Consider the following 15345-nt stretch of genomic DNA (forward strand, 5'->3'; position numbering starts at 1 on the left):
CCTGGGTCCCAGTCCAACACACTAACCAGGGGTAGACTTTGGTAATATGGCACCCTGAGTGAGGTCAAAATTTGGTGCGCCCCGCTCCAAATATTTATTATTTTCACAATAATTACTTTGAGTACTTTGATTAGCTACCATAATAATAATAATAAACAATAATAATAATATTCAGCGGTTGCTGAACAGCTTGGTAGGTTTCTGGATGAAACATCGGCTCTGGATCCATTCCAGTCCGGCTTGCGCACTGGTCATGGGACCGAGACGGCTCTGGTCGCCCTAACAGATGATCTCCGTAGGCAGCTGGATCGAGGCGGGTCGGGGCTGCTGATTCTTCTATACCTGTCAGCAGCCTTCAACATGGTCGATCACGAACTCCTGGACCACCGCCTTGCCGACATGGGGATCCAGGGCACAGTCCTTCAATGGCTGCGCTCGTTTCTCTCTGGTCGGGGACAGAGGGTGGCGCTTGGGGGGGAATTGTCATCGCGCCACTCCTTGGTGTGTGGAGTGCCTCAGGGTGCGATACTCTCCCCGATGCTTTTTAACATCTTTATGCGCCCCCTCGCCCAGCTTGTCCGTAGTTTTGGGCTGGGTTGCCATCAGTATGCCGATGACACCCAACTCTATCTGTTGATGGATGGCCATCCTGACTCGGCCCCAGACACACTGACCAGATGTTTGGAAGCTGTGGCTGGATGGTTACGTGGAAGCCGGTTGAAGTTAAATCCTTCGAAGACAGAGGTCCTCTGGTTGGGACGGGACGATATGGGATTGGGGGGGCAACTCCCATCTCTTGCGGGGGTGCAGTTAGTGCCAGCACCGTCCGTTAAGAGTTTGGGTGTAATCTTCGATACCTCCCTCTCTATGGAGGCGCAGATTACAGCTATAACAAAGGCGGCATTTTTTCATCTCCGCCAAGCTAAGCAGTTGGTCCCTTATCTCTCTCGCCCTGACCTAGCCACTGTGATCCACGCGACGGTCACCTCCAGACTGGACTATTGTAACTCGCTCTACGTGGGGCTGCCCTTGAGACTGACCCAGAAACTCCAGCGGGTGCAGAATGCCGCGGCGAGACTCCTTATGGGGTCTTCGCTGCGAGATCACATTCATCCGGTACTATACCAGCTGCACTGGCTCCCGGTGGAGTACAGGATCAGGTTTAAGGTGCTGGTTTTAACCTTTAAAGCCCTATACGGCCTAGGACCCTCGTACCTACGGGACTGCCTCTCCTGGTATGCCCCACAGAGAAACTTACGGTCTTCAAATAAAAACATCCTGAAGGTCCCAGGCCACAGAGAGGTTAGGCTGGCCTCAACTAGAGCCAGGGCTTTCTCGGCTGCGGCTCCAATCTGGTGGAACGTTCTGTCACAAGAGACTAGGGCCCTGCGGGACCTGACATCTTTCCGCAAGGCCCGCAAGACAGAGTTGTTCCACCAGGCCTTTGGTCAGGGCCCAGCCTGACTCCCTCCTCTGGCAACCTGCACAGAACTTTGCTTAACGGTTGCCATTAATTTGATTTTAATTAACTTTTATAATGAAATGTTTCAGAATGTTGGATTATTTGATTGTTTGATTATTTGTTTGTTGTTAGCCGCCCTGAGCCCGGCTTTGGCTGGGGAGGGCGGGATATAAATAAAATTTATTATTATTATAATAAATTACTACTACTACTACTACTACTACTACTACTACTACTATGTGCCCCCTTGGCTCAGCACCCTGTGCAGGGAAACCTCCTGCAACACCCTAAATTTGGCACGGCTATAACCACTACACCACACTGGTTCTGTAGGGTGTTGGACTGGATTGCTTTCAAGGTAACTTTCCACTCCAACAACCTTTGGTTCTCTGTGGGTAATTTGAATCTATGGTGATCAAGTGACGTTTATAAATGGCAATAATGCCAGTTGCTAAATACTACTACTTTACCAAACGTTGTCGTGCAGAAACTTTAATAATGGCTTATCATGTACTGCACACATGGCAGCATTTGCAGTGGGGAGTGAGCAGGCACCTGGTGGGCGAATGACAGTGAGATGTTGAACACAAGAGTCCTGTGTGCTGCATGGCCTGTACTGCTAGACTGCTGTCCTCAAGTGAAATAGAGAACTTGGTCCCATCACCAGTGTTGCAGTGGGATTCCACTGCCACTTTGGTTGACTTCTGTACATGGAATTGTGTGTTTTGGTGGGTGGTGGGCAATCTTCTCCTTTGCCTCAGGCAGCAAAATGTATTAAACCAACTTGTATACACACCTTTAAAGCACATTTGCCTCCTCAAATAATTCTGAGTATTGTAGCTTGTTAAGAGTTGTCTGAGAATTGTAACTGTGAGGTGTAAGCTACAGTGTCCAGAATTATTTGTGAGAAAGAGTGTGCTTCAAAGGTATGGTGTGTGCCTTAAGCTAAGGAACTATTTTGTCATGGAGAAACAATGAAGAGTTTCATAGCACCTTAAAGACTAGCAAATTTATTTATGGCATAGCTTTCAGGTCTCCAGTTCCCTTCATCAGACATGACAAGTTTTATCTTGAGTTACAGGGGTGAACATGGGGGGTGGGGGTGGAGAAGAGGAGAGTTACAGATTGTAAGATCAGAAGGAAATTAATTGTTGAAAAAAGGAGCTTCAAAGGAAGATTACATCATGAAACCATTGAATTACAATGAATCTACCAAAAGATTCATTGCTATCACTTGAATTTTAAAAAAGAAAATCACACAGCATGAATTAATTAGTTTACCAATGCCAGGATGTCTGTGTTTTAAACAATTGCTTTGTCACTGGTAGCTGTTAATAACATAACTATCACCACCTGTACTTTCTGCATTTAATTTCCTTCTGACCTCAATGATCTCCATCCCACGAAGCTATGTGCCTATACAGTATTCCTATAACTCGGGATAAAATTTCATGCATCTGATGAAGTAGACTGTAGTCCACAAAAGCTGGCCATTTACACTGTTATGTACAGCCCAATCTCTGAGCGGAGAGAGATTTCAAGGGTGCAGATCATCCTTTGAGTTGGGTTTCCTTGGAACGAAGATCATTGGAGACTATCATGTCTTTTATTTACCCTGAGCATAAGATGGGAGAGCTCACAGCCTTAACTCTCCAACAGATCTTCAAACAGTGAAGTCTCTGTGTGTTTCCAGCTCCAAAGGTGACTAGAACAGACTGGCTCCTGGCCTACCCTTCGACTACACCCAGGATGATATCGCCACCTGCCAAGTGAGGGTGGGAGGCCTGTTCCCTACTTTTGGAAACATCATTACCTAGTCATTTCTATGGCAGCACACCTGTATTTGGCCAACTCTTTTTAGTCGAGCAAAAAGATGCTTAACAGACTTGCCTGTGGCCATTAACAAAGAAACTGGTTTGACCACTTCTACAGAATCCCATCTTACAGATACAGATACAGAACCACAGGCTTGGTGAGGACCCAAATATTATTTATTATTATGTCTGTCCTGCCCCTCTCAAAAAACCCGGGGCAGCAAACATCAAAAAGTTAAAACTATGCAATTTAAACAAAAATACAATTAATTTTTTTAAAAATGAAAAACCATCTAAAAACATGTAAAATCATTTAGAACATACCTCCCAGTTACTAATTTCAAGCTTGCTATGGCCAGTTTTACTCAGCTATCAAATGCCTGGGTAAACAGGAATGTATTTAAGTATACATTCAGTATAGGGTGGTATACTAAACAAACAAACAAACAAACAAATAACCTCTGAAAGTCAATGAGAGAGATGCACCTTTCTCACCTTATGAGGGACAGCATTGTATAAATGAGGAACCACCACTGAGGAGACCCTGTCCCAGATGCCATCTATACCACCACCACCACCCCAATCCTATAAAAGGACATTTGTTAGGTGCCATAAAACTCTTCATTGGTTATGTGTGACAGACTAACACGGCTACTCCTCTAGAAATTGTAGTGGAGGGTATATATTCTTGGATAACCCTGTGCATTTTATTAACACTTTCTAAAAAGGTAATCATTTAAAAAGCAATGTTTTCCTTCTCCCCATTTAGGTTGCCTCTTTATCTCGTGTCATTTGTTGTCAGTCTACTTTTCCTCCTGGTGAATCTAACGTGTGCCATACTTGTGAGAATAGAGAATTCAGAAAGGAAGATCATTGTATTGATCCGGGTTGCTATAAACGACTCATTGTTTGTGCTATGTGCCATCTCGCTCTCCGTTTGTCTCTACAAGATTTCCAAGATGTCCTTAGCAAATATTTACTTGGAATCCAAGGTAAAGTACAACTTCAGACATTTGTACAACTTCTGGGGGAATTGTATCTTTGTAAGGAAAAGTGAGGTATACGTTGAAGAACAAGGCCCCATACATTTAAAGCAGTATCATATCACTTCAAACAGACATGGTTTTCCCCAAGGAAGTATCTCTAGTTCTGTCCCCACAGTATGTGACTCATGAGAGAAAAACCCACTGTTTTTATCTATTAAGTCAATATGAATTTATGTTCATTTTATTAGCTTTAGGCTGCAGTCCTTTGCACACATACCAGGGAGTAAGTGCCATTGAATGCAGGGGGCCTTACTTCTTTCTGATGCCACTCCCCTCATTGCCTAATGGTAGAAGAAGGCTACTTGCTTTCCCTTTTGCGACAGCGGAATTAGGCTCAGAAACGACATTGTCCTTAAGTGCTTATGTTTTTACCTTAATTCTTGCCCTTTCCCCCATTAGTTGGGGAAAGTGATAGGGATTCAGAAAAACAAAATTCATAATATAATTCTTCTCAGTTCATTTCCGTAGCAAAGGTTATGGGCGGCTGTCTCCCTTCTCTTCATTTCCCCTCTCTTCTTTCAGTGTTCCCACTTGTCTCTTTTTATTCAGATGTCGGCATTCCATCCTATGGGTATTTAATAGTCTGATGAGCATACCTGCTTTCCTTCCTGATCAAGACCCACCAAGACTCATATTTGGGAACTTTTAGAAAAAAGACTCTTGTTCTGTCAGACAAATGCCACAGGCTGACTTCTTGTTCTATGTTGGTGCTAGTCCTTCAATCTGATTTAGTTTCCTATGGTAATTTGGTTATTTTAAAGAATTTTATGTAATTATTTAATGTGCTTAGTCTCCCTTTAATAACCCCAATTGAACACAGTGGGGCTTCCTTCCAAGTAAACATCGCTTGCTACGATTTATTTGCTACTGTGCAATCCTATACATTTTTGATCAGGAATAAGTACTATTGATTTTTTTCCTAGGAAAGTGTGCACTGGATTGCAAATCTTCAGCATAGATGTTACTGCTTTGCTGTGACTTCTGGGAAATAAGGGTGGGGCTTGTCTGTGAAAATGAATTACCTCATGAAACCACCCTGTGGTGACTTGCGCACAGCACACTCTTTTCCAGTGCACATTTCCATTTCCCCCTCTCATTGCTTGTGCCTGTTTCTATAAGGACAAACAATACGGTCCCAGGACATGTTTTGAGGTACATAAGGCCTGCACCTTGTAGAAGCTAAACAAGTTTGGGTATGTTAAGTGCCTGATCAGGAGAGTATCTTGGGTTCCATGATGGAAGAAAGGCAGGATATAATTGGAAAAGAAAAAAATTATGAATAATCAAAGTGAAAAACAGATTCACACATAGTTAATTTCCTCTTCCAAAAACCTTAGCCCAGGGGTCAGCAAACTTTTTCAGCAGGGGCCTGGTCCACTGTCCCTCAGACCTTGTGGGGGGCTGGACTATATTTGGGGGGGGGGGGATGAATGAATTCCTATGCCCCACAAATAACCCAAATATGCATTTTAAATAAAAGTACACATTCTACTCATGTAAAAACACCAGGCAGGCCCCACAAATAACCCAGAGATGCATTTTAAATAAAAGGACACATTCTACTCATGTAAAAACACGCTGATTCTCGGACCGTCCGCAAGCCAGATTTAGAAGGCGATTGGGCCGGATCCGGGCCCCAGGCCTTAGTTTGCCTACTCATGCCTGACTGAGTTATGGTTGGGTAGTTATGGATAAGAAATCCCTGTTTAGTGATGTTACAATATCTTTTCTTTAAACAATTACTGCCACATTTAAATAGGTTCTCTGCTTTATTGGATTCTGTTTTGCATACATATTATGTGTCAGCACTCCTGTATAAATAATTCAGAGTGGCACTGCAGCTGGTTGAAATAATCCACCACCATACTCAAATGTCCTGGTATCACATCAATGCATTTCAGCACAAAAAGTAACAAATCAGGGATTTGGGGTCATAACACCACAAGTGGTAAATCTGTCAGATATTTGGAATATACAGTGTTCGCTCTTGCACACATGCAATTTGGAAAGTGATATTTTGGATATTACTTCAGCAGAAGCACAACAGAGCAATGATCCTTTTTTTGCAGGATTTCTGTTTGGTTTTATTCCTTCTTTCATGACACAGAAATCTACAGAAATCAATGAACTGGCTGCACAGGGACTGACACATACACCTTTCCTCCATGGGGCTTAGGGCTGGGTTCATGGGTGAGGGCTACACCCTTCCCAACAACATTGTGAGTGAGGTAGGTAAGGCTGTGCATGACTGGGCCACGGCTCTCCAGAGAGCTTCATGAGCTGAACGAGGACTCAAATCCAAATCTATATAAGATCTTAGGAAGCATGGTGTTTATTAGGTTAGAGAAACTGCAGTGTAAAAGGCCACATAAAACTGCTCTGTCTCAGTTGGTTAATTTGGGGAAATACCATACTGAAAACGCCAGCTATATAGTTCCATTTTTAGACTTGGTTGTAATAGGATGGGAAGTTTTATTTCAGCTTGTTCCTCCCAGACTACCATAGCAACAATGTTTTATCTCTAATGCAAATATGTACATAGCAACGATTTCCTCTTTTAAGTGTCGTCTGCTGTGTGTAAACTGTCCCACCACAGCTTTTGTGATCCTTTTTCCTGATTTCAGTTCCTTTAATAATGCCACAAGCCCTTGGATCAGCAAAGTGTCATGTGCTTATTTAAATGTTCTTGGTTCATGCAGACAGCTTAAATGTGCTTAAATCTTGGAAATTAGACTAGATGGGAATAAAATCTCAAATACTAGAAAGATGTATCATCTTAGATCCAACCCAACATATAAACAAACAACAAAAGTTGGTCTATAAGAGAGGCTGTGATCCTGTGCACACTTTTTTGGGACTGAATTCCACTGAACATGATAGGACTTCTTACTTAATAACAATGCATAGTATGGCACTGAATTATTATGAGAACTCAGCTGTAGAATGTGGGTAAGTAGGAGCACTATTCCTCTGACAGTACTAAAAGAAACTGTAGATTTAAACAAAACATCATCTGGGATGGTCCTAAGTAACTTGATGTCCAGCTATGCTATTCTCCTAGAATCATGGCATTTCAGTGCTCACTTTCCAAGCCCAAATTCAAGTATACTAAGATGTGTGTATTAATCTCTCCTTTAGGGTTCATCCGTATGCCAGTTAACTACTGTAGGAGTGATTGTTATACTACTTTATACATCAAGAGCCTGTTACAACCTGTTCATTTTATCGTTTTCTCAAAACAAGAATTCTTTTGATTACGACTGGTACAATGTATCTGATCAGGCAAGTACAGTACTTTCCTGTGATATCAAGATTAAAACCATTCTTGCACTGATACTTGACTGCATAAAAGGAACGACCCTCTCCACCCATTTATCCAACATGCATTGCAATTAATAATAATTTGCCACAAAGGGTTCTGCTTATGTCAGGCTGTGCTCGGTCTGCAAGGTAAGAAATTTTTGTGCAGATCTATATGTAAGCTTTTAGATATCAAAGTTTTGTAACCTTAAAAAAAAAGAGGCTACAGAAGCTTAGCTGGAGAGCCATTTATATGTAGGACTCATTTAAATGCATTTTGTAGTCCAGGAATGTGATATAAGGAGGAGAGTAAGGCAGTATAACCACTTTGTCCTGCAGAAAAATAATGAAATTATCTTGAGGAAACCTACCATGTGCATCTGCCTGGTTTTGGTATGATGACTTCATAAAAAAATAACCCATGGAAAAGCCTTAAGAAAGCATTCCTTTTAGGCTATAAGAAGCTCTATCTGCCAGCAAGTCTTAAGTCTAATTGGGCTTTAGATTTTACAGATTTCACTGGAGCTACTCTTGTAATTAAATCATCACAGGATGCCCAACCAAGTAGTAGCAGCAGCAGCAGCAGCAGCATGGTGCAAGGTTCATTTTGCTCATAGGCAGAAAAGGAAGAGCTGCACTTGTCTGCCCCTTGCACATTTTTAAAAAAACTAAACAACTGGCATGCTTTCAAGTGACACATTTCGTATCACATGTAGTTTAGCCCCAATTGTGATTCATTCCGAGAAATCCAAAGAGGTCAGTTTATCCACGAGTGACTCATGGGTATAACCCTTCCAGCGTGACTAAGAACTAGGCCAAAATTGCACACCGTGTCTCTCATGTTATAAGTACATCCCCAAAACAGCTTGTGGAAGAGTCCATCTACTTAGTTCAGCATGTTTAAGGTGCCCACTGGTCATGGCATCCTGACTAGTGGGATCTGCTGGTCAGAAAATCCCTCTGAAACCTGCCTGCTGCATAGATGCTGGTTCTTTGTTTATTTGGGCCAAGAAAATTGTAGATGCATCTAGGCCATCTCTGATGCCCAGAGATGTATTTTATCCAGTTGATCTTCACAGAGAATGGTGAAAGAGTTGCATTTCAGCATGCAGAAATGTTTTCCTTACGCATTCTGCAATAGATGGAGGTTGTGGGGTTGCTAGCAAATGCTGAATTTAGTTGTACATCTAATACATATTTAACTTTAATTTTGCAACAGGCAGATTTGAAATGTCAGTTGGGTGATGCTGGATATGTTGTATTTGGAGTAATCCTGTTTGTATGGGAACTTCTGCCCACATCCTTAGTGGTGTTCTTCTTCCGTGTCCGAAACCCTACAAAAGACCTAGTAAGTTATATTTTCCTCGCATTCAACATATGCCCACTTCTTGATATTCTGTTTTTTTAAAAGGAAATGCCTCTCCTGTCCTAGCAATGTCACATGTCCCTTCTAAAATCTGAGTGCACACATTTATTGATCAATACAGACACCACCCTTTGTTTTTGCATAATTATTCTTCCGCTCAGCCCATTCTGCTCTAGAGTCATTAAAGGCAATTATTTCCTGATGTTAGGGGCTCTCAGCTTTGGGGGAAGGAGGCACAGGGTTGTTGGCTCAAAATATCTGGATTGCAAATATTTATGATAAGGAAGGATTTGCTTGCCTTATTCTCAATTTATTGTGACTCACTATGAAATCATTTAAGAATTCATCTTTTTAAAGTTACATTTAAAGCAGAAGTTTGCAAAATGTTACAAAGGAGAGGGGACAGATCAGTGTATAGAGCTTCACTTTATTTAAACCAGATTCTTGTTTTGCATATTTGTGTTCCAAAATCTTTGTATGTAACTGATGTAGCCTTTTTTACTTTTTTGGTATTTCCCCAGGCTGGAAAATTAGGGAAATACACAAAAACATTTGTTTTTAAAATCAAAGGTTCTTTAAAAATTAAGATAAAATTGGAAAAAAAATATCATTTTCTCATCTTCAATTCAAATCCTAAAGATTAGCCTGCATAACCATATTAGAATGCCAGCTACCTCCTCCCACCTTAAGGCTCTTACAAGATGCACCCCTTGCTTTGTTTATCATTGAGCCTGATGAAGCATTATGGAGAATTCTAAAGCTTGCGTACTGTTTTGTGATACTTTTTGGGCCAACCACAGTATCTCCCAAATATGGATTTTGGAATTGGATATTCTGGAAATTAGCCACTAGAGGGGAGTAATAGCAAAAAAAAAATAGTAATACACTGTACTATATATGTGACTGGAAGTTTATATAAGTACATAGCAGAGCTTTGTTAACAGGGAATTAAATGACAGTTTAAATTGCAATAGAGACTCCTTTGATTAAGTTTGTATTACTTTATATCTTATTTAAAGAAGATCCTCATAATTTAATTATTTTTTTTCTCATGACACTATACGGTTCACAATGTGAGACACTGGGTGAAAAATGGTTTCCTCTCAAATCTAAGATGACAAAATAATGCCAAGCTAAGCCAGTTTCTTCATGATAACAATGAGCAAATATAATTCTATGACCATTTTAGTATGCTTTTTTTTTAAAAAAAAATGACCATACTGGTATTGTGAGCAACCTAATAATAGCTGTTGACTAAAAGATCAGTTGGTAGAGCATGCAACTGTTAATCTTGGGATTGTGCAACATTGAGCAAAAAATTCCTGCATTTCAGGTGGTTGGACTAGATGACTCTTGTGGTCTCTTCCAACCCTACAATTCTCTGATTCTATTAATTTGGGTCCCTGTATTTAGTTTGGGACATTAGAGTTCAAAAAGAAATTGCAAAGATTCAATGTCAAATCAGATAACAAAAGACGAGATAATTTGGGTATGTCTCAATGGAGAATGGGTGGCTTGTTAAATCAGAGTGTAAATTAGAACAGATAAGCCAGATCATTTGCTTACTAATGATACTCTCATTATGCTTTGGAAACTTTGCAAGACTTAACTTTATATTGTCTGTTCCTGTTCACTCCCATCATTTCCCTCCAAGCAAAAGGAGAAAGAACAGAGGCTATATTCAGAAACGTTTACCAGAAGGCCAGCATGTAAATGAGTGCACAGAAACATGAGACAGGATAGGAGAAAAGTGATTAGAATTCTCTGCATTTCTCTTTAAAGACAGATGCCAAATCACAAAACTCGGCAACGGGAAATTGGTGCAATGCAAAATAACTTCTCTTTCATCCCTAGACAAACCCAGGGATAGTACCAACTCATGCGTTCAGTCCAAGATCTTATTTCTTTGACAATCCTCGCAGATACGACAGTGATGATGATCTGGCATGGAGTATATCACCGCACAGTATACATGGCAGGTGAGGCAAACTGATGAACAGAGCCAAAGGGAATTGTGTCCAGTTGTGGCAGAATTCTAGCTTTGGTAGCTTCTGTGACCTGAGCAGAGGTAATTTTCAGAATTTCCCCCTTTCTCCTGTAGTCCCTCCTAGGGTCCTCCTAGAGCAGAGTGGAGGGGCACAAGGGCTTACAGAGGGAAGGAGTAATTAGCCTAGGCTACTTTAAAGAGCCTTCTGTCAGCAGAGGGACACAATTGTACAACACCCTTTAATTTCAAGGGGGACCTATTGATTTCAAATGTTCTACTTGGCTGTATTATGCCCAGTATTCTGCCACAACAACAATTTCTTCTTTATAGTATTCTGCCACGCTTCTGTGACACCTAGCTTCTATCACTCAAGTTTACGTGTGATTCTAACCTCTTTCTGTATACTCCATGGAAATTTGAGTTTCATTCCCCAATGCCCCGCATTATTAAATTGTACAGGACTGGGAGACACCAGACGAACAGGAATTACTTCCTACAATTCATTATTCTACACAAAGCTGGGAAGACAACCAGCTAAACAGGTTATAAATGCCACAAACATGCAGAGAAGTTATTGTTGGAATCTTTATTAATGTGTCTCATCAAAATATGTTGCGTGTAAATGAAAGTTGTACTCAGATTTAGTTTCCAGTACAATTGGGGATTGTCAGCATAGAACTCTTGATGACCTGGATTAACAGCTAAGTATAAAATTTAAGCCAAGCCACAGTGTTATGTTCTTGTGTGATCCTATGCCCCTCTAGCAAATTCCTTTCTAGCTGCAGCAGGAATTCATTCCAGGAACCACAGGATTGCAGCAAACATGTCTGCACAATTCCTTGAACCAAAGGCTGTCTAGTGCCTGCTTAGAACTTCACAGGAACACATGACCTGAAGTATTGTTTATTGCCTATATTTTACCAAGTTAATTTCTCTTTAATTTTGTTTTCTAGTTTCTCCCCCGATTACTATGACTGGGGACATCAAACCAACAGCTTTATACCTCACATTGGATCCTTGCAGCAGGATTATACAACAGTGATAGAACGACCAAGCCCTATGTAGCACCAAACCAATGTTGATTTTAAAAAATCAACATCAGTAATAAGGCACAAGTTACAGGGGCATAGCATGGCCCATGGAAAAACATAGGAGTAAAAACAAGCTATAGGTTTACTTAGTTAAACCATACAGGTTTACCATAGTTATATTTTCATTCCAATATGCCTTGCTTAGGATGTGATCTTGCAAAGATTTGCACATGTACTTTAATTATACATAGGAGCACTCCTACTGAAGTCACTGTGTCTCCTTTTATAATGAAGACAAAATACAGAGGTGTTATTACAGACTGCAGCCTAAGAGAAAATATTTGTATTCTGTATTATCTATTTTTATGTTGGAAAACTACTGCTATAAATTTATAGCCCTTTTCTTATATTGTCACTGTTTATATGTACAGAAATAGTTTTGTGTCTCATGTTATAATGTATTCAGTAGGATATGATGATGATGATGAGTTGTGACCATCATACAAACTATTTTGACAATGTTAATATAAAAACATTTTAAAAATACTCCTAGTTCCAACAAAACGTTCATTATAAAAAGTCTAATATTACTTGATGCATGTATGGAATGGATGACATGTAAGTATTGCCAATTGTGATTAATGAGAAACTGCTAATTTTATATTCAGTTTCTTGGGATCCTACCATGAGGAAAGAATAGACATAAAATAAAAAGCTTCCACGATACCTATGAGCTCAGCATTTGATAGGAGTTCATCATTTGATATAAGCAAACAACAGATCTGTATGTAAGCTTAAGAATAAACACTGTCCAAGTCTTAATAGAAAACCAAAAGTTTTATTAGTATTTATCACTGTATATAGTCCAGAGTCCATTTTTTTACCAGTATAAGATATCTGTCCAACATTAATTATTACTTGTGTTTGTCATTTCTAATTACTAGCCATGGCTCTGCCAATATTTTTCATGAGTCAGCTGAACACCAAGTGATCATCTAAAGATCAGGTGCCAAATTCAGTTCTTTGCCTTTTATTGGTAATCCAGGCTTCATTTACATTTTCTGTTCAAAGTTGCAGGTACATTGGCGCAAACTACATTGTATATCTGTACAATGACACTTTTAGACAACATATGAAAAGTGCAAGGCCCATTTTTGAGAAGAGAGGGCAAATGGGGTGGGGTAATCTTTGTCCCTCATTTGGGAGAATGTTTTGTAAACGAGTAAACAGATGTATTAACAAGGGAATTATTGTTCCTAGCAGGATGCAGTCTTAAAGAAAATGTTACCACTTCCTTCATTAATATCTACTTCAAGTATTACTCATTTGATCTAGTGAGTAGAATGCAGACCAAATAGGTAGCCTGTATACCACAGCAACTGAAAAAAATGAAGTGAGTGGGTAAAAATGGCTTGGTTGACTAAGCTCAATAGGTACAATATAGGAGCCTGCTTTTGCCCAGCTATAAATAAGAATATCAAGGTTATAGCCACCCTATCCTCACATACAAAAGAAGCTGCACCAAGGAAAGATGATTCTTATTATCTAAATTATACAAATTTGCTTTTTGCAGAATTCATTTTGCTTCAGGCACAGGGTCGGGAACTATACCCACAAACTGAAAGACCTGCTTTAGCCCAGTAGGATTCTCAGGTTCTGATTTCAGTCACACGGGGCCCCACAATAGGACCAGAACCAAACCAGGTAGACTGGGATATATCTGGCAGAATCTGGTGTTTACTGAGTTTCCAAACCTAGCTACTATTTAATGAGTTTATTTTCCAGTTAAGTGTACATCGAATTGCTGCCCACGTATATTTGGAACTTCATTTTTGAAGTCAATTACTTGAGACATTCATTAGCAAAGAAAGAACAGTATGTTTGCAGCCCACTCAGAACAGTCACATGAAGTGCCTGTTCTCTCCCTTCGCCTTCGCCTCCATCTAGACCATGCCTGCAGGACTTGCAACAGGCAAACAAACATGGTGCCCAAAGTCACCGATGATAGCCTACAAGGCAGACAGTAAAACTAGGAAGCTTAGAGGCCTTCCTGGGCTAGAAGCTATAAAAGCCTGTCTCTCATTGCATTTATCAATCAAGTGTGCCATACTATTCAGTACAATTTTGGTATAAACTTCTCATTTGCCCTACAAATAAAAACCACTAACTTTTGTTACAAACAGCCCTTTCTTCCCCTCACATTCAGTAAATTAAGACTGCAATCCCATGGCCCTAGAAAAGCAGTCCCAGGGGCACACAGAAGGCTGTGTACACACTCCCATTGAGACTGCATCCAGTGCATTTCCATCACTGGCTCCCATCACATAAGCCTCAAGCAAGATCTATCCTGTCGTTTCTTATGAAATGCTGCATTTCCCACCAAAGTAAATTTGATCAGAATTGAGACAAAGAATGACCTACCTGCAGAAACAGAAAATTGAGGAGGAAAGTCCTTAATGTGTACAAAGCCTAAATCATTTCTCCCTCTCCAGCCTAAAGGTAGAACTCTGACATTGGAGGGGGAGCTCTGAGGTTGAATTCCTCACCCCGCCATTATGATACAATGGCCAAACTGATATTAGATCTATAGCATTAGTAGGGCTAAATGTGATGTGGGGGGCATGCTACAGAAAAACTGGTCAGTGGCTTGGATCCAAAGCTATTCCAGGACTCTGACATGCTCCCAAAGCAGGGAGAGATTTAGACTAGTTTAGGAGCCAGTCTAAAATTTCTCCTGTCCCCCCCCCCCACTGTTCTCAAACAATGTAAAACAGACAAAGGAGGGTCAGAGTACTCCTCGGACTTCGTTTTTGTCATGCTCATGCAGTTAAAACAGTTTTCAGATTCTTCCTCTTAGGGTTGCAGCGCAACAGCTATTTTTCAAGTGCACCAAAGGCACTTGTCAGTTTTGCCTCTCTGCTATGCCTGTGCAGATATTAAAAACCTTTCTGGGTGATTACATATGCAAAGTGAAAATATGAGTGTCACAGTGTCCTCCAGGTCCTATTTTTGCCAGCTTATCACACTACAAACTTGCAATGAAAATATTAACCTGTGCCTTAGCTCTTTGGGGCCCAGCAACTTGTGTATTGATGCAGCTGTGTAATCTTCATTCAGCAATTGCTTATCTGCACCCAACTGATTCTATATCCACTCCCAATTTTGGGTGGTGGACAATGGGGTAGTGTTCAACATAGCACTAAGCAAATTGTTCCATCGCCATGAGGATTTCTCCTTGCCCATCTCTTCTCCCTACATGACCCTTAAACCTGTTCGCTACTCATACTTCCTATGTTCACCACCAGTTAACCCAGTAGAAGCCTTTGTGATCTTAGCTGT

General features: G+C 40.6%; 1 protein-coding gene across 1 annotated transcript in view; it reads left to right on the forward strand.

Annotated features, from left to right (window-relative positions):
- The window catches only part of GPR137B (G protein-coupled receptor 137B), a 30088-nt gene extending 16577 nt beyond the window's left edge, over positions 1-13511 (forward strand). Inside the window, exons 3-7 of the mRNA XM_080997783.1 lie at positions 4046-4268; positions 7461-7608; positions 8846-8970; positions 10843-10967; positions 11929-13511. Coding sequence (XP_080853909.1) covers positions 4046-4268; positions 7461-7608; positions 8846-8970; positions 10843-10967; positions 11929-12040 — 733 coding nt within the window. The 3' untranslated portion in view covers positions 12041-13511. The remainder of the gene's footprint in view (positions 1-4045; positions 4269-7460; positions 7609-8845; positions 8971-10842; positions 10968-11928) is intronic.
- Positions 13512-15345: the final 1834 nt, after the last annotated feature.

Source organism: Podarcis pityusensis, assembly GCF_964106645.2.
Source record: "Podarcis pityusensis genome assembly, chromosome: 3".
NCBI lineage: Eukaryota > Metazoa > Chordata > Lepidosauria > Squamata > Lacertidae > Podarcis > Podarcis pityusensis.